This window comes from Perissodus microlepis, chromosome 19 (assembly GCF_051167445.1).
Source record: "Perissodus microlepis isolate ML-2025 ecotype Zambia chromosome 19, ASM5116744v1, whole genome shotgun sequence".
In the NCBI taxonomy this organism is placed as follows: domain Eukaryota; kingdom Metazoa; phylum Chordata; class Actinopteri; order Cichliformes; family Cichlidae; genus Perissodus; species Perissodus microlepis.
The window spans coordinates 22,100,674-22,119,174 of record NC_140479.1 but is presented as its reverse complement, the minus strand read 5'-3'; the positions used below and the strand labels follow the sequence as shown (position 1 = coordinate 22,119,174).

Here is an 18,501-nt window from a genome sequence, read left to right as displayed (position 1 = left end):
CAGGTGAGTAGATGCCAACAACACAAAACAGGAGACTTGGAACATCATTCTCCATTTTCTTGAGAGAGCCTAGACTTGTATCAGCAAGCCACACATACATGGATTTTCAGTGGGAGGACTCTGGGAAATCAGACAGAAATGTAAAAAGGATGGTGAAATTCCCCAGTCTAATAATCTTTCATTACACTTTCCTATCCGTTAGAAGTGGGCAGATGGGGATAAAAGGGACATTTTTCCCTTTGCTTCTTTTCTATCCTCTCGTGCTTCCTCCCCCTTTTTCTTAAAAGGCTAAAGGGTTCTTCTTTTTATCATCTCTAAAAGCACAAACTGTAGAACCGCTGTCTCTCCGTGTTAAGACAACCATTGTAACTGTTTTATTGGGAAATCAGTTTAACGCGCAGCAACACTTTATCTCCTATTGTCTGCTGCTCAAATAGTCAATGCCAGATTTCATTTCCTCTCTGTCCACTAACTTAAAAATCCTAAACAGCAGCGAGAGCAGCAGCACAATCAAAGGGATGACTACTCTTCAACTTCAACTGGTAGCCTTAAAAAAATTACATATCTGGCACAAGATTACTGTTGGCACCTACACAAATATGATTTGGCAATCATGTTGAGGAAGTTTTGCACATGAACCGTGTTCCAAACAGGAGAGCTAAAATAAAGAAATAAATAAATAAAATAACAATCATTTAATCTGGACTTGCTGCTGATTTCTCCCAACTGCAGTCATCACATCTAAATTTAACAGTAAGTCTGCCATTGTCCTCTTTCCCCGCTGACAGACTGAATGGCCATGCTTGAATGTGTTCACCAAATGAAAGCAGAAAAAAAATCATTTGAAAAATGTCATATTTTCGTGTCACTGAGTTTCAGTGTTCGTCTGTGCTCACACTTCTTTATGTGCATGTCAGTGGGTGTGCCAATTTGTGTCTGCTAAGGTCATCAGTGAGTCGTCTTGACCACCAGGGGGAAGCCTAATTAATTTAGTAGCTTTCCAAACAGCTTATAAACAGAATACAAGAGTTACAGCCCTGCTCTGCTCAAAGCAGTGTAGCAAAGCGAGTGAAGGGTACACAAAGGGTCATCTGAGGATGCTGTACTTTTAATAGATTGTGTGTGTTATTTCATTAGCATCTCTACAGTCACAGGTGGCACCCACTGCTTCACACATTTTTATTGAACTTCTTCGCTTAAAAAAAAATTGCATTCCTGTGCAGCACAAAACCCACACACAAAGAACACAGAAACTTCTGCAGTAACTGAAAGCAGGCATCATCTCTAAACAGCATGTCACAGTCGATGATCTCACTAAGACGACCACCATGCTCTTAAAGGCAACTGCACATCAGCTATGACCACACATGTCACAATTACAAGGCAAACACTTAAGGGTCACTTAAACTGGCTGGAAGTCACTTAAGAGCCTGAGCGCAGACGCTGGGCCTGGTCTCAGGGTGAGATGGAGCTAAGCTGATCCTAGCCAGTCCCTGGTGCCTTTTATCAATTCTGTCAGGGGGAAAATGCAATCCATGCCCGACTGAGCCTTGGCCTGCTCTACGGTGTCTCTTATCCTCGTCACCTCCCTCCATTCATTTCCTTGCTGCCAGCTGCTGGGATTATGAAGAGAAACGCTGCTTCTCAGGACGTGACACAATCATTCATGTGTGTGCCAAAGATTACCATGAGCATAAATGTGGCCGACTGTGGTAAACGCCTTACACACACGTCCCAAAGCTTTACACACAGACACACATATCACTCTGCTCTGTGCTGCCACCATCCTCCTCATCTCTAGAAACACCATGGTACCTCCACCGTGTGCTGCTTCCCCCCCTGCCCCAACTGTGTGCATCCATCTCTCCATCAGAGTAAAAACCAAGTGGTTACTCCAAAAGATTTTCATTCCCTTTTACTGAATATTTATGAAATTGCAGTTTACTTTTCTTGATGCTTCTTTTTTCAATCCCCCGCTTTCTCTCTCAGCACTAATCTGCTGCTGAGTTGGCTCATAAACACCCCAGCATGCTGCGTTTTCCACAGACCGGGACCAAATTAGTGTGCAGTCTGATAAAGTTGTGTCAGTAGTACATTAACAACTTGGTGCACACAGTGTAAGTCGGGCAGCTAATAAAGTAAAAAGAACAAGTCAAGGACTGCATGTTTATCAACTAAAATATTTTTAAAAAAAAGAGCATAAAACTGAAAGGCAAAAGAACAGAACTGAGAGCAGAGTGCATGAGCAGTGAGCAAGTGCTTACAACAGTCATGAGATATGTCCTCAGTGCTGACAGACTGCAGAACTATCAGCAGCTGTCGTTCCCATGATGACATATCACAAAGACACATGGCCTAAGGCAAAAGGACCAACAGTGTGTGTAGAGGTATTTCTGCACAAGGACCAGTGTGTGAAAGAATGTCTTTATCTGTTAACATGAACTTATATGAAAAATAAAATCTAGTTTCTCGATAAGATTAAGATTTCTTCTTTAATACACTTTCCTCTGGCTCCAGTCTAAATATTAATCCAGCCACCATTCAGGCAAATGCTCTGATATTATTGGCAATGTGATGCAACAGCAAAAGTGAGAGACGTGTAACCCTGATACTCACATCTGGGTACTCTTTGACAGGCACAAACAGTTTTTCCTGCAGGTGAACGATGGGTCCGACTGGTTCGGGCAGCTCCAGTGGGTGTTTGTCCACAAGGCCATTCACTGTGTCGCTGTACATGTCTTTACGCACTCTGTTGATCTCTGAAAGACAAAAATATGTAAAAGTGTGGTAAGCAACTGCATAAAAACAGAGCAGTGACACTTAAAAAGAACGGTGCTAGATATATCACTGTCATATTGATTTTGACTTATGGGGAAAAGCCTAATGTAGCATACAAATCTTTGCCTTGCGTAATGTTTGTCTTTTACAGATAAACAACTGCGTAACTTGGGTAATATTAACATAGCCTTTGAGTATAAAAACGTGTGATCATTAATGCTTCCTGCTTTCTACAGAAAATGGCATTTTTTCCTACTACAAACTGCTCTGAGTAGAAACAACGAATCTGTGATTGTGTGCAAGTTAGTCTATGAGCTGGACACAAAAGTTAAACACTGCACTATTTACAGGTTAAGGCCACCGACTTTCTGTTCTTTCCCCTCAGAGGTTGTTCTCTAACAGAGCAGCCTGTGCAAGAGCCTGAGCAGGAGACCAGATACAGGGGAATCACCAAGGCTTAAGTATATGCCGCCTTTAGATCTGATCCCCCTGTCAGATAAAACTAATGGACCTCTCTCTCTTCCACACGCACATGCTGCCGACTCAGTCATACACATGTTCAAGCACACCCCATTTTTACTCCATGTGTAGCCCGATGCATACAATCAAACCAGTGTGTCTGCAAGTCCTGGTATGTGACAGTGAAACAAGTGTCAGCTGCTGCAGGGCATATTTCTGCTTTCCAGGTTACCCTCAGAGTACGGTAATAGTGAATCCAAAAGTGCAAAGACGACGCACTTTGATGTTTGTGCCATAATCATATGATCTGCGATAACACTGGTATACAAGTTAATGTGACAAAATGTTAAAAAATTAATTGTCATATAACAATATCACTGACATAGTAAGACAGTGTTTACCTTCCCCCAGCGTGCACAACAAGACAAGCTCTTACATGTTTGACAGCAAACCTCTGATGTTGATTTAGCACCTAAAAACTAAGCTATTTCAACATCTCCACCATAGCACGTACAGGAAAACACGCCATCGAGTACAACCAGGCTAAGAAGGCACGTGAGGAGCACATTCTCGCAGATGGTGATATGTGACCCCAAAGTAAACAAATGAGTCAACCAAGCATTGCTAGAGAACTCAGTGGTTGCACTCCATATGACAAGAAGAGCAAACAGTGAATGGATGTTACTGTAGCAGGTACATGGTTGTAAAGGAGGCCTTTAAGCAATGTTAAAAAGCTCAACCCAAGACACTGACACCTTTTTTCCAATAGAGTCACACTTTGAATTAGGCAGTTTGTCATTAATGACAAATACCCTTCATTTACTTGCACTTCTAAATGCTGTTGCCTGCAAGCTGCAAGCAATAAAACATTGTTCAGTAGTTTTGTTTTCTATATTTTCATAAATATCACTATTGCAAGTTTTCCTGAAATACTGTGATATCATTTTGTGGCTATGTCACCCACTCCTGGTATGAAACAGCATGAACTAAATGGTAGAGCTGGCAAGGCCTCGAGGAACCGTGTGTGCAGGGTGGAGTGGGAGCGGCTGCTAGGCACTTTTTCCATCACCCATGAGACCTTCTGGCAGTAGGGAGCTCTATATTAAACTGCAGCAGGGGAACCTGACACTCAACTATAGATGCCCTCAGTAAGGCATGCATGACAGGCGAAGCATAACCCTGCACCTATGCAAAACTGGATAGGTGGGGTGAAACTTGCATCATCAGCTGCTTGTTAAAATTTCCAATTATAACAAAAGACAAAATAGCAGCATTAGAAAGGGCAAAAATGTCCCGACAAATCTAAGCAAAGCAAATTTCCCTGACGATGTCTCAATTACATTCACAGGCAAGTCTTTCTCTTCCTGTCATCTTAAGCAGATTGATACTTGTTGGAAAGCTTTTACTACACTCACAGTAACGTAATGAGTGGTCAAAAATAAAGTCATCCTTAGCTTACCCGTCAATGTTCCTGTTGGATCACATAATTGTGACACATTTCCAAACTTGGTGCAGGAAGAAAATAAATTTCCTGCATTTTTATCTAATTTCATATTATGAACAGCAACCGGTGCTGTGGTTTAAAAGTGCCAACAAAATGTTTTAATTTTTGGACAGTGGAGAAAATATTTCCTCATATATTGACTTTATGTCCTACAAGACACCTAAATACAACATTTTTACTGCTAAACTGAAAAAGAGTGTTATCTCCGGACATGGCAATGAGACTAAAAATTTGTCCACCAGTGAGGTCACAGACACTGACCGGCACACAGCTAAAAAACATCTGGTCTGCAGCTGTGTGGACAGCACCTGCAGAAGACATTGGAAGAGTACAAACAGGCAGCCAGGAGACTCGGCCCAACTCCTTTCCAAACCACATGACCTCAGTACTGTGAGGACCACAGATACTCCCAGCCCTTCCCAAAGATGAATTCATCCTCATGGTATCTTGCACAGAAAACAGATTACATCACTCCTAACCAAAACAGCAGCCAGGCAACGTCTTAGCTTTGGTTTGACACATTATACAGGGAGTAGACCACGACAGAAGGACCAAACAAACAACATACAGGAAACGCAACATAGTTGATGACAAATCAACATGTGTTGTGTTTTAAAGAACCCTTGAATCAGAAAAACCTGAACAGGAGCAGGTTTAATTTCGTTCCTTCATCTTAAAAATAAGTAATCAGCACTAAAGTGCAACTAAAACCAAGTTCTAGAAGCCTTCTCAAGACAATGAGTGAAAAAAAAGAAGTTATTCAACACCAGTAAAAGCAAGTCAATGACAACTAAAGAAGAGATCTGTAACTTAAATTAAGAGATCACTTCTCTGTATACGAGGGCATAACTGTGCTTGATATGAGTTTCATATTTGGAGTCACGGTTCGGTATGTTTTCTCTACAGCAGAGAAATCATCCACAAAAAAAAAAATCCATTAATAATAATGGATTGCATTTATATAGCGCTTTGAGGGGTCCCGAAAAGCGCTTTACAATTCCACTATTCATTCACTGTCACGTTCATACACTGGTGAAGGCAAGCTACAGTTGTAGCCACAGCTGCCCTGGGGCAGACTGACAGAGGCGAGGCTGCCATATTGCGCCATTGGCCCCTCTGGCCAACACCAGTAGGCAGTAAGTGAAGTGTCTTGCCCAAGGACACAACGACCGAGACTGTCCGAGCCGGGGCTCGAACCGGCAACCTTCCGATTACAAGATGAACTCACAACTCTTGAGCCACGATCGCCCCATTAAGTTTTTAAAACTTTACAAATGCATTCACACGTGCTCGACTGGCAAAAATTCAACTGCAACAATAAAGGCACTCAAATGCTGTGAACAGTCAATAAAGAGAAGCTCGGTTTAGTGTCAAGCATAAAACAAATCAAACAAAAAACACAGTAAAGAAGAATGCAACATAACATAACAACACAACTGAAGTGAATAAATAAACATCTCCTGCTTGTTGCTTCTATTTGACAGATACTGTACCGATACTGTATCAGCAGAATCCTTTGTATTATTATCCTTATTGTAACTGTATCGTAACCACGCTTGTTATGGGGTAATTCAAGAAAAATACACGTACCATTGCACCTATATCTACATTTTTTTTATTACACTAGGTCTGCATCCGGGAACTATTTTTTTCTTCAAGATAACAAAAGAAAACAAAAGGTGGTATTCATATGTGACAATGCAATCCAACAACCACCAGCGGCCTCCCCACCCCCTTCTTCTAATTCTATTTCCTCTTGCTGAAATGTCACATTAACATAAGGAGGCCGCGCTGGGCCATCAATGGAGACGTGCGGCATTTGACAACCTCTAATTTCTGTGCGGCAACTCTTTTCTGAAGCGCTGCGCTCACCTAAAAATTACCCCCTGCCTCGCACGGCCGACAAAATCATTTGTCTAGCTGTCCACCCCAGCAGAAAAGGCTGATTTTGTAACAAAGCATGCATGTGGGATCACTATCTTGGACGGGGGTTGGGAGGGTGTCACCCTCTTGGAAAAGAAAAGAGACGGGGGTAAAAAGACGAGACAATCAAGTGGAGTGAGAAAAGACGTTAGCTGCTGAATGAGACTTTTTTTGATAAGTGGTATTAAATGCAAAACCCTACTAATGCCACAGTAAACCCTGCAACTATGGTCACACATCACCCAGCTCAGTGTGTCATCTCCAACCTGACTCAGCTCTTCACACAGACAACTCTGACAGAAAGAGTTGTGTGTTTATTTACCTGTGGGGGTGGCTCCACATAGACACAGGAAGAAAGCATAATATATCTGTTTAGTTTCTTTACTCAGACATCTGTCAAGAAGAAACAAGTATCGACCTTGAGAGCAGGGTGAGGGCACAGCGGAGGGTTTGATGATACAAAGACGGAGAATTATAATCACAGTGCTGAGCAAGCAGAGTGCAGCTGAATTCTTCTAGACTCACGCTGCTCTTTTCTGCCTCAATTTAAGTTTTTTTTTTTTAAGAAGCATTTCACTTTATCGTTCTCTTTCTTTTGTTTCTCTCAGCTTCTGCCCTTTCTTCTCAATTTTGCGGTGAAAAAAAGAAAATGTCACAGACTGAGGCTGCATATCTGTCTGCCCTTTGTCAAGCAAAAGAGACAATTTCTCCTCATCTTCGCCGTGATCTTAGCAATGGTTAGAGACGTGTAACTAAAGGGAAGGGTGTGGGAGTGAGGAAGGGCAGGTGAAGCGCTTTTAAAAGGCAGTGGACTGAGAAATATGGGAGAGGAAGTTTCTGTAAGATGGGAGCCCATATTCAGTGAGGTTTGGGGAGTGCATATTAACTGAAATGTTCATTCTTGACCTTGGAAGAAAAAACTGATCGGGAAAAAAAGAAAAAAGAAAAATCTTAAATCAACATCTGCTCAATTATTTTAGCCTACCATCAGTGTGTGGCTGTCTCCATTTGGCTTAAATGCACTTTTTTGTACACGGCCTCATCATGTGATAACATGAAACTCTTTGACAAAGTTTGTGAGAAGTTAAAGAAATCACATTTGATTTTGTTTTATTGAAATTTAAGAAGATGCCTGATTTTCAGTGTCCATTTCAAGGGGTCATGTTACTAGAACGTACATATTTCAGGGGGTGTTTTTTGCCCCTGACACTTAAACACACCTGGGTAATGTGGTAAATGTAGAGGTCAGTGGATTTCCAGCTATGTTGGAGAATTTTATAAATTAAACATGTATGTAATGAGGAAATAAATAAAACCCTTTAAAAAAAAAAAATCTGATATCGCACAGGTCATTTTTGTTTGGCAGAAAACCTCTTGGGAACCCTGTTATGTATGTAAGTGATCTGTAGATACCATAAGGACCATACATATGGTGTTTTTAATCCTGTTACCCTTAAGATATAAGCCACTTGATGGCTCTTGGTTTTATTTACCTGTAGATTTAATTTGAATCTAAAGTTACGGCAAAATAAAATATGGTGACATTGTGTAACAAAACAAAAACCATACATGTGGTGATTTTTAAAGCCAATTGATCCTCAAGATAATGCCTCGTGATTTTGATCGTCTCAGGGCTCTACATTTAATGAAAATGTAGATGAATTAGGTGAAGCTACATCACAGCATGACAAAAAATCTCATTCTCATGTAACAAAACAACAAGCCTTGAAGAGAAAAAAGGCAGTGTCACTGTGCCACCTTTGCTTCTAATTGGTTCTTTAGCAGGAAGTCAGACTAGCACTCCCAAACAGAAGCCATATTCCTGTCAGGGCACAGCACCAAAAAAACAAAAAAAGGGGGGGCGGGGGCGGGGGCGGGGGGGGGGGGGGGGGGGGGGGAAGAGAGAGAGAGAGAGAGATAGACAGACTTGGGAATTATGTGCACACTGAAGCAAAAGATCGAGAGCAAATCCATTATGTGTATCGAGTTATTTAAGTGTCTGTGACACTGTCAGCCAATCACAATTGGCCACTGCAAACTCACAGACATGGACAGAGAAGCTTTTCTTGTATTTACCCAGCCAGATGTTTAAAAACATGATCACACAGGGGCAGCACATGCTGAACTAGGGCAAACAACTCATGAGCTTGTGATGAGAAAAGGCACATGACGAGAAAGAATAGCCAAGTGAGGTAGGACAAGTTTGGAATCTGAGGTAATGTATTCAACCACAGCATGAGGAAAAACACAGTGAGTGAAACAGAGAGGAAGGGAGATCAAAATTGGAGCAAAGAGAGAGGAAATAGAAGAGCGAGAGTAAAATTAAAAACAATGGAGAGGTCCAGCAGGAGATCCTGTAATCAGGTTTAAGACAGGTGAACATCACTCAACTAGACCTGCTCCATAAGAGAATGGGAGCAAGTCCATTAAGAGCCCAAAAATAGACGCGTTCCATAAATGCTTTGTCCTCACCCTGTAGCTCACAGCAAACCGTCCTCTGACCATGCAGAGCACATCTGTCCCGGTAAGTACTCTGTGAGAGACTGTCAAGAGCGGGAGTGAAAGAAAAAGAAATATAATGGTTGAGCAATCAGTGTGATCAGCTTTGCCTAAGGAAAGCTGCTTTAGATGCCTTGTGATGCCTGGCATTAGCCTGATATTATCTGGCACCTGAAGCAGATCGAGTCCAACACCAATTAATCTTCAAGCCAAAATGATCAAATGTTCAACCCTGCAGAGAGACAGAGCCAGTCCTTCCAGTTTAGGATGATTTAAGATCAAAAACCTGTAGTGTTAAAAAAAATAATAATAATCCTCTTCACGCTTGCACGTGCATGAATGCTCAATTCATGTTTTAAACAGAGGAGGGGGAGTGACTGGGATCTCAGGTAAATATAGACTGAATGCGGTCGCATGCAAAAAACTACAGCAATCAAAGATACACCTAAATGTGGCGGTGCCGAGTGAAACAAGACTCGGGCGAGGAACAAGCCTTTTCACTTAAAAGCTGTGCACTTCAGCAATCACAAAGCCTGGGTACCCGTTGCAAGCGAAAGGATTTGGGCATTTAATGCATTCCTGCCCTTTATTCACGGCACAGACAACTTTATCCAAGACGACACTCCACTTCAACAGTTTAGGGTTTGGCAGGCCAAGCATATGAAAGACGGGGGTTTCTTTTAAAGCAGAGAGCAGAAGTATAGCGCGCACTGGTGGGGGTGACTGAGCCATGAAAACTTATGCATTTCTGGGTCTTATCGTCAACTCACAGCTGTCTCTCGCTACCCCTCCCTGTTTGTGGAGGGGAGAAAAAAAAAAGTTTCCCTATGCTTCTGTCTTATTTTTACTTGCATATCTTTGATTTAACAGTAGGCCTACACTGCTAAATCTATCATGCACAATCTATTCCTGCGCTGTTAATGAGTGCTGTCTTATATACATAGTAACCAAAATAAGGTTACGTTTTGAAATATAAAATTCTTTACACTGGGGAACAAATGTAATTTAATCATTATTAGTGTATTAATCTTTATTAATCAGTGCCGAATGTTATGTCTGATATGTCATTTGTTGCGCATTGATAGTCCCCGTGAATAAGGTAATCACGGGTCATGTGACTTTATGGTTTCCAAGTAAACAGCAGCAACACTGAACAAAGAGGATTTAGATAACTGTGGATCAACATTATTCAAGCCAATTAAGCCAGTATTGTGCCTTTGGAAATGGCTACATCAAACACACCGATCATTTGCGAAAGCTTCACCCGAGTGTGTCTATTAGCAGCGTAGCCGTGTTTCTTGCAATGGTTATGTGGCTATATTGAGCAAAGCACAGTGTTATTTGTCCCCAGCAGACCGCACAAAGATTTGTCTTTTAAGCACAAAATTCACAGTTTGTCTCTTTGCTGACCTGCAGCAACAGCAATACAGAGAGGCAATTTTGCACAATACAATTTTATTGCTGTATGATATACACTTAGTCTGAGCAACCCAGAGAGCTGAAGCACAATATAAACTTTGGCAAAGAACATTTCGGGACAGAATGAGGCCAAAGGATTTTGTCACCCATCCCTTACATACGGGTTGCACCAATAATAGGGGGCTGCTCAACATTCTACAAGGACAGGAGAAATGATATGCAACTGCAGCGACTAACAACTTTTTATTGTACGAAAGTACTGAGAAAGGCTCGGAAGAGTACTCATTAAATTAAAAATTTGTGCCAAGAGGTCTCTGTGAATGCTAATGCATCTCAACTGTCAAATTCTAAGTAGCACTAAAAAAAATACAGTATATCGCAATTTTACTTTACAGCGACTTATCTACACAGTTGCTTAACCCTGACATGTGGATATAAGCGCTGACCCCCACAGGCTGAGGGGGGACTAAAAGGCTCTAGACAGAAATGACGGTGCGGTTTGCAGCCAGAGGGAGAGATTTATGTTGTGTGTCAGGGATTTTCCTGAGGCAGGCTGGGTAGAAAGCTCCAGCGTCAGGTCTTTAAGTAGATAGGCCACTAAATAAACGACTGGCATAACAAGGTTTCTGGATTCTTTCCTGCCTGTGCCTGGTTTAAAAAAAAAAAAAAGAAAGAAAGAAAGAAAGAGAGAGAGAAAAAAGAAACACAGAAAACACATTCACATACACACACTTTTACCCATCACTTGGTTAAAGTGCAAGCCACGAGAGAGTGGAGCTACACTTTCAGCCAAATTAGGGATGGACGAACAACGAAAAAAAAACCTTACATACAGCAACGGTAACAATTTCTGTCTGCGACATAAACTATAGCTGGGAAACAGCAGCAAACATAAATGCTGTGCGATTGTACACACACGTCTATATCTCAGCCAACTCACTCCCTGAAAGCAGCACGTTCTGCTCTCTGATTATCAATAATGAGCAGAAGCTGCCCGAAAACACACACACGTAGATAATAACTCACACAACATTTAAGCTATGGGCTCACCAATGCTCTGATATCATGCGCACAAACGCACACATAAGCACATATGATACATATAAAAACAAACATCCAGCCGAACATTAAAACACCCACACACGCACAAGCTAATGAGCCTGTGTGTGTTTATAGGCAAGGCTCCCCTGAGACAGTGAACCCACAGAAATAACACTACACACGGAAGGAGGAGGGAGACTGCCTCGGAGAATATCTGCTGAACAAATACAGCAGGAAACAAGAAGGAAATGGTGCTACATCTCTCCTCTAGCTTGCCTTAATAGCCACTGCTTTATATTTAGTCTGGTGACAAAAAGACAGATTAAAAACAGAGATTAGAGAAACACACAGCTGCTCTACATTACGCTGTTCTCCACAGTCTCACGACTCTTGACTGGTGAATTTATTTTATCATGATGATTGAGAGCAGGGGGAAAACTGAGCTGCAAAGTTGTAGTTTGTAACAAAGGTGAGCCTGTTAATATAACGTCATCTACTTTTAATAGCTGAGCATTAGGATTATTACAACAAATGTGTGCATGCTTGAAACAGAAAGCAAAAGATTTATGTGCACAGAAAACTGAGTTAGTGGCGAAACTAAACTCATCAAGTCAAACTAAACTGCACACAAATACGTCAGAACACTGTGACGTCGGGTGTCATGGTTTACCGCCTTCTCTGGTCACCTAAGAAAATATATATGCTCAAAGTGGAGTGTGTAGGTGTCTTCATGGCAAAAAAAACAGCAATCAGTAAAGCCATTAATCATAACCTGTAGCAAATGCTAGGTTTCCTGAGGCTGTCAGAGTGACTGCATGCAGGAAGGGGGAAGAAGTGCCAGACTGAGTATGGCTTTCTGCGGCTGCTGACACCAACAGTGACGGTGTGCTGCAAAAAAAAAATGTGTGTCATTGCACATTAGTTTGGTGATTAAACTGCGTAAACAGACAGTGAAGAAGAGGAGAGAGGATCCACAGGAAAGGTGTGGCCAAGGGTGAGGCGATAGAGAAGCAGGAACAGCCTGCACATCTGCATTTGACTGGCCACAAATTCCTTCTACAGATTGATAATGACTGTAATGTTTGAAAAAAAATCGTCACATACATAAACAACAAGCTCTACAACAGATGGTATAATAATGAGAGAAAATAAAGAGAGCCTAAAATCCAGAGAACAGTATTAAAAAAAAAAAAAAACCAGAAAAAAAGCTCTACAAGGGGTTTAAAACTGCACAAGTATACCTAGGATGCTTGCTGTTATTTTAAAAACAAACAAACACTGGGCAGACCCAATAATCATCAGATTTAGATTTTTTTCCTGTTTACAGCATTTCGAAGACGAATAAAAAAAACTATCCATCTCATTTTTAAAAAGCATCATCACTTTAATTTCAGTGACATTTTTCTTTTCTTGCAAAGTGCTGTGAACAGTCAAAAAAAAGCACCACATTAGCAGCGTGCACATAGTCCTGTGCGTGAACTTTGAAAGACTCGGGGTTGTCTAACAAATCAACAAAATGTCTTTACCGTCTCGCAGCAGCAAACAGCCCTTGTAAAACAAAAGAGGCCATTTGATTAGAGTGACTGCTGTCACTTGATAACTCCCATCAGCAGTGAAAGCTGAACAGGTGCAGATACCCCTGAAAAAGTTAAGACAAATATCCTTTTGTGATCTCACAGCTGGCACCTTTTGTTTTAGTACATATCTCAAATAAAAAAAGAACAGGATTATTACTAAAAGGTGATTACTAAAGCTATTAAGCTGCAAAGACATTCAAGGTTAATGCCTTTGGGATGGTCTGGAAGAAAAAAAATGTAAAAAAAATAAATAAATAAGACAAGCAGAAAATTTATTTGCTATCTTTTGCCATTCCACAACATTTTCTTTTTAAAACCTGCCATATTTGTTTACATATGGCACTACATTTTAAAACAAAGTACCAATTTTATGGTAAAAAGAGGAATATGTCTCCAAAACTCCTGTCCTCACATAAGGACCGCCTTTCATCCGCACCAAAATGTCATTTTCAGTTGTGTTACATGCAAACAAAGTGTCCAAAGAACAAGGTCATATGACAAATATAACAACAACTGGGATAGAATCAGAATCAGAATGTCTTTACTGTCATTGTTACAGGTACAACAAATTAAAAATGGTCCCCGATCAGTGCATCATCCCTAACAATATCAAAATATAAATAAAACAATAAAATTCAATAAAATCAATAAATAAAATACTTAAAGTGCTAATGAGAATAGTATTAGCAAACATTCACATACATTCCCACAAACATGCTTCAGTCAGCGCATAGATTAATACAAGAGTGGCGTGATGGACATTTTTTGGTAGCAGTATTCAGATAATTTAAAGGTTTGATTAACCTACAGTAATGATTCAGTGTAAATCAAATAAATAGTGAGCACATTTAAAACCCAATTCAAAACAAAATAGCCAAAACAGGCACCATATGTGGTAGTTTTTTGGGGGGGAAACACGCAAACAGAAATGATCGCATACCATAGCCTAATAATGAAATAAAATCATTATTTAATGACAAATTTGAAAAAAAAGATGTCTGATATCTAATCAATCATATGTGGCCAAAATAACGAGGTGAATAATTTACATGTTTCCCAGATGAGACACTGCAAAGCCCTATCCTCCTCACTTCCCTCAGCTCAAGGCTGAAATTACTGTTTCAGACAGTATCTGCAGAGCTATTAGGACTTCAGTCTAAAATTAGAAAAGGGGATCATCACATTTGATGATGTGGAACTGCTTTATGGGGCTGTCTGTTGGTGGGGGCAAGCTGGCAGCTCAATGAGCCAGAGGTGTGCCAGTTTTGTGCACTCAGTGGGGTCTACCATACAGAGTGAGGCAGGGGAGGGCAGCTCAATACCGAACCATAATGGTTTACGCTTAATAGCTGCCCGCGAGGGGCCAAAGTTCATTACTCCCTGCGTGGCGGGACTTCTGATCGGTCGAAACTTATAAGTGCAATTGCACTCACACATTTACACTTCAGGGAGGCACCCCAAGGGGAGTGAGCAAGGTGGAAAACTGTGGAAACTGTTTACTTTCCTTCACACACTCACACAGATACAATTCCCTTACAGGAAGCACCGGAGAGCGCGGTACTTAACAGAAAGCTTAAACCTCTTTCTCATTGCAATTATTCAGCAGTTTTGGAAAAAAAAAATAAGTTTGGTACTAATACTCTCCTCAGTTAACCTTTAAAAGTAGCCCAACGTGCTAGCTCAGCTAGGAAAAAAAAAAAAAAAGACAACCTAATGCACACAAATGCAGACTCAGACTGCTTCTAAAATACCAGGCAAAGGCTATTTTACTGCTGCTTTTGCCATCTAAAGAGGGAACGATATGTAGCGTTAAATTGGAAGCCAAAGCAATAGTCATTTAACAGACTGGCTTTAAGAGAGAAGCCTCATGAGCTGAAAATGGTTTCACAAATTTGAGAGGAAATACTTTGTCCCCAAAAAAGCAGCGGCACAAGGAGAAAGCGCATCTTCTTCCCTTACATAGACCCTCCATCTGTGTGGCTCCACACATACTACAAACTATGCTTAGTTATGATGGGAACTGTTAAAACTTGTGGGTTAATTAGTATTAACCCAAGCACACAGAAAAACTAGATTGTTCTTCTGCATCCTGCGGGAACTCATTTCTCCACCTGGCAGACAAAAGATTGACTGTGCTGTGCGGTGACACACAAGAACCCTTCTCTTACTTTGCTTGTTGCCCATTTAACTCAACTTTTAATGTTTCAGTCAATGTAGACGCAAACAGGCATTTCATCCGCCAACGCCCCAGGCATTATGCTTACAAATCAGGACTTACATTTGAGACAGACACACACACACACAAATACACACACCTCACAACAATGCGGAGGATGCTATGTAAAGTGAAGCACAGGATGCATTCTTTGAGCTCCACAAGATGTGAGAGTATGAGATAAGGAATGGGAAGAATAACAGGATGAAGAGTCAGGAAGCTTGCTGATGTGGTGTGTGTGTGTGTGTGTGTGTGTGTGTGTGTGTGTGTGTGTGTGTGTGTGTGTGTGTGTCTTGGCCCGTTTTGTGTTGACGCTCGCCTTCTGGACGGTGGAAAAAAGGAGGTATCCTTTTCCTCTTTCCACAACCTGGAAGGGGCGGGAGGGAGTTCAAAAAAAAGTGTCATTTCCTGTCAGTGGCCAGATACAACGCTATGCCTCAAAGACGCAACCCAGTGTCTGGCAGAATAACTTTGAGCTTAAAAATACACAACCACTAAGATGGTGAGCCGCCGTTCATTTCATAATATATTTTTGCTGTGTGTGCACACAGCTGCCCCCTTTTGTCACGCAACAATTCAAGGAAAGGTCCAGCTGTCAGAAGAGGAAGTGAGGGGAAGGAAAGGCTCCGACTGTCAATGTGACTGGAGGAGATAACACGCGCTGTGCTTCCTGTCCCCACCCCTGTAACTAAGGAGACCACAGTGCACACAACCAATGGCGAGGATGGAAGGGAGGATTATTTGGATAATTTGTAATAACCCCTACGTCGTCTTTGTGAACCGATCTCTTCCTCAGATGTTTGTCCCCTGACTATGCAATTTACCCATGCTTCAACTCTTTCCTACAAACCGATCAGAACCCACAGGAAGCCGACAAAAAGCTGGTTTACTTGAAGGTCGTGCAGTGGAAGATTGGCATATTCAAAGATCATTCCATCACGTAAACGCTGCCAAGTGATGGCACAGAGAGAGTCTCAGACAGATGCACATTTTAACTGTAAACCTTGGGCAAAGCCTAACATCAACTGAGACTTCTGATTTTTGACAAAGAACAGATGGGAGCAGAAGCCTGCAAGAAGTGCGGCACTGAGAATGTCAAACAGAAACAAAAATGTTTATTTAAAAAGGGGAATTTCACTTCTAAATCACATTGGCACATTTTCCATTTGCCTGTAGTGATTTTTATCTCAAAATACCAGAAGAATATAGACGAAAAGAGCAGAAGTCTCTATTTTAAGAAATCATAACTCAAAAATACTAAATTCGCCTAGTAAGCGGTTTCATATAGGAACTTAGTGTAGGAACAGTTTTCTTTCATTAAAAATAAAAAAAAAGTCTGTTTCCTAAAATCACAACCTGGTTATTCAAAAAACATTTAAACATTATTATCTGCACTTTCATGGGGAAATGATTTTATTTGTAGCAAACTGCATCCCACGGCAAAAGTGGTATGCACCGAGCTTATATTACAGAGTCGGCCCATTATCGACGATGATGACCCTTCTCAATGAATGTAGATGTGTGCTTCCCTCTGTGGTGTGAGAGGGTTGGCTGGTGAATTTCTGAGTAACCTGGTCATGATTTCAGAAACCAGATGTCTCCAAATATCCAGTGTTATAGGACCCTTATTGAAATAAGTACAGAAATAGACACATTTCCTTATAATTTTGAATAAAAGATGGAAGACTAAGTATTTTTTATTCATATCCATTTCCATGGAACAATATGGGGGGGGGGGGGGGGGGGGGGGGGGGGGGGAATAGGGGAGGAAAACAAAAAGACAGATCCATCCATAATCTCTTCAGGTGTCCACAGAGCAAACTCAAGCTCAACACTTTCTTAAAGCAAGGTAAGCAAGTCAGCTTTATCTTTTGATCTGGCTCAAAAGATGAAGCCGACATAAAATATTTACAATAAATATTCCGAGGAAAATACAAAATAAAATATGATGCAATTAAATTAAAAAGCAGTGCAATAACTCCTGGCTTTATGGATCTTGTCATAACCGGTTACTGGTTTAATAGGTAAGTGCAACCATAACAAATGCAGTCTGCTCTTTCATATAAGCAATACAGACGTTTGAGCACGTATTTTAAACGCCTTTTAATCCAAAACAGTTCCACCAAATAAGAACGTTAAGCTTTAAAAATGACAATTAACTTCCCTCACCTCCTCTCTAAAGAGTGTCAGACAGTATACAACAAGACAGGAAGACTAAGCATGCATTGTGTACCACAACTACAAGAAACCACTGAAACATTTAGTCAATCCATAAGTTAACAAATGATCTGTAAGGCTGGTGCTTTGCCCTGCTCTTTCCTGCGCTCCACATTTTTTACTAATAGGAAACTCAAATTTGTGCCAATGCACATTAGTAGTCACCCTGCTATGACAGCTATATTCACCTGCCATTATAGCAATACAGGCTTTAATGAAGCATTTCAATCTAACGCTGAAATTAAGTAAGGTGCGTGCCTATAGTCTGTGTGCAGAAAAAGCTTGTGAAGGATATGAGTTATACATACAGGAAGACAAACAGGTTACATCACAGATCATATGCATGTGTGTGTGTCTGTATGTCAGCTTCTTTTATCCCCAGGCGCTGGGCCTGCTGGGGCTTGTAGCTACCATCTTAAGTTCCAGTCCAACAGCCACTCGGTCGCTGTCCCTGGGTGTGACAACACACAGACATCCCAGCTGCTATTGTGTCTTTGTGCCGGCTCTTCATCAGCTTTGCAGTCTGATGGGCCCTTTTTTTCCTCCAGTATTTAAATCTTACCACTTTAAACGCCTACTCTTGTTCAAAACAAATTAGGCATACAAAAACAAATGTGTTAAATATCTGTATAAATATGCATGGTCCTCTGCCAGAACAGGAATTATTCTGGACTAAGTATCCAAGGACGCATTGTGTAAGTGTTAGATAGTCATAATTCGGGACTGTTCTTTATAGAGTAGCTGTATGTACTAAAAAGCACGATGCAGACACACTTAAAAACTCTCCTGCTATGGGATGTACTTCCAGATTGCTTATCTTGAAGGACACACAACAACAAAAAATAAATTTCAAAAAAGCAAAAAGGGCT

General features: G+C 41.0%; 1 protein-coding gene across 5 annotated transcripts in view; it reads right to left on the bottom strand.

Annotated features, from left to right (window-relative positions):
- The window catches only part of qkia (QKI, KH domain containing, RNA binding a), an 81,146-nt gene that overhangs the window by 48,319 nt on the left and 14,326 nt on the right, over positions 1-18,501 (bottom strand). For all 5 annotated transcript variants that reach the window (XM_084915155.1, XM_084915154.1, XM_084915157.1 and 2 more), the window contains exon 2: positions 2,617-2,759. In XM_084915155.1, the coding sequence (XP_084771281.1) occupies positions 2,617-2,759 (143 nt within the window). The remainder of the gene's footprint in view (positions 1-2,616; positions 2,760-18,501) is intronic.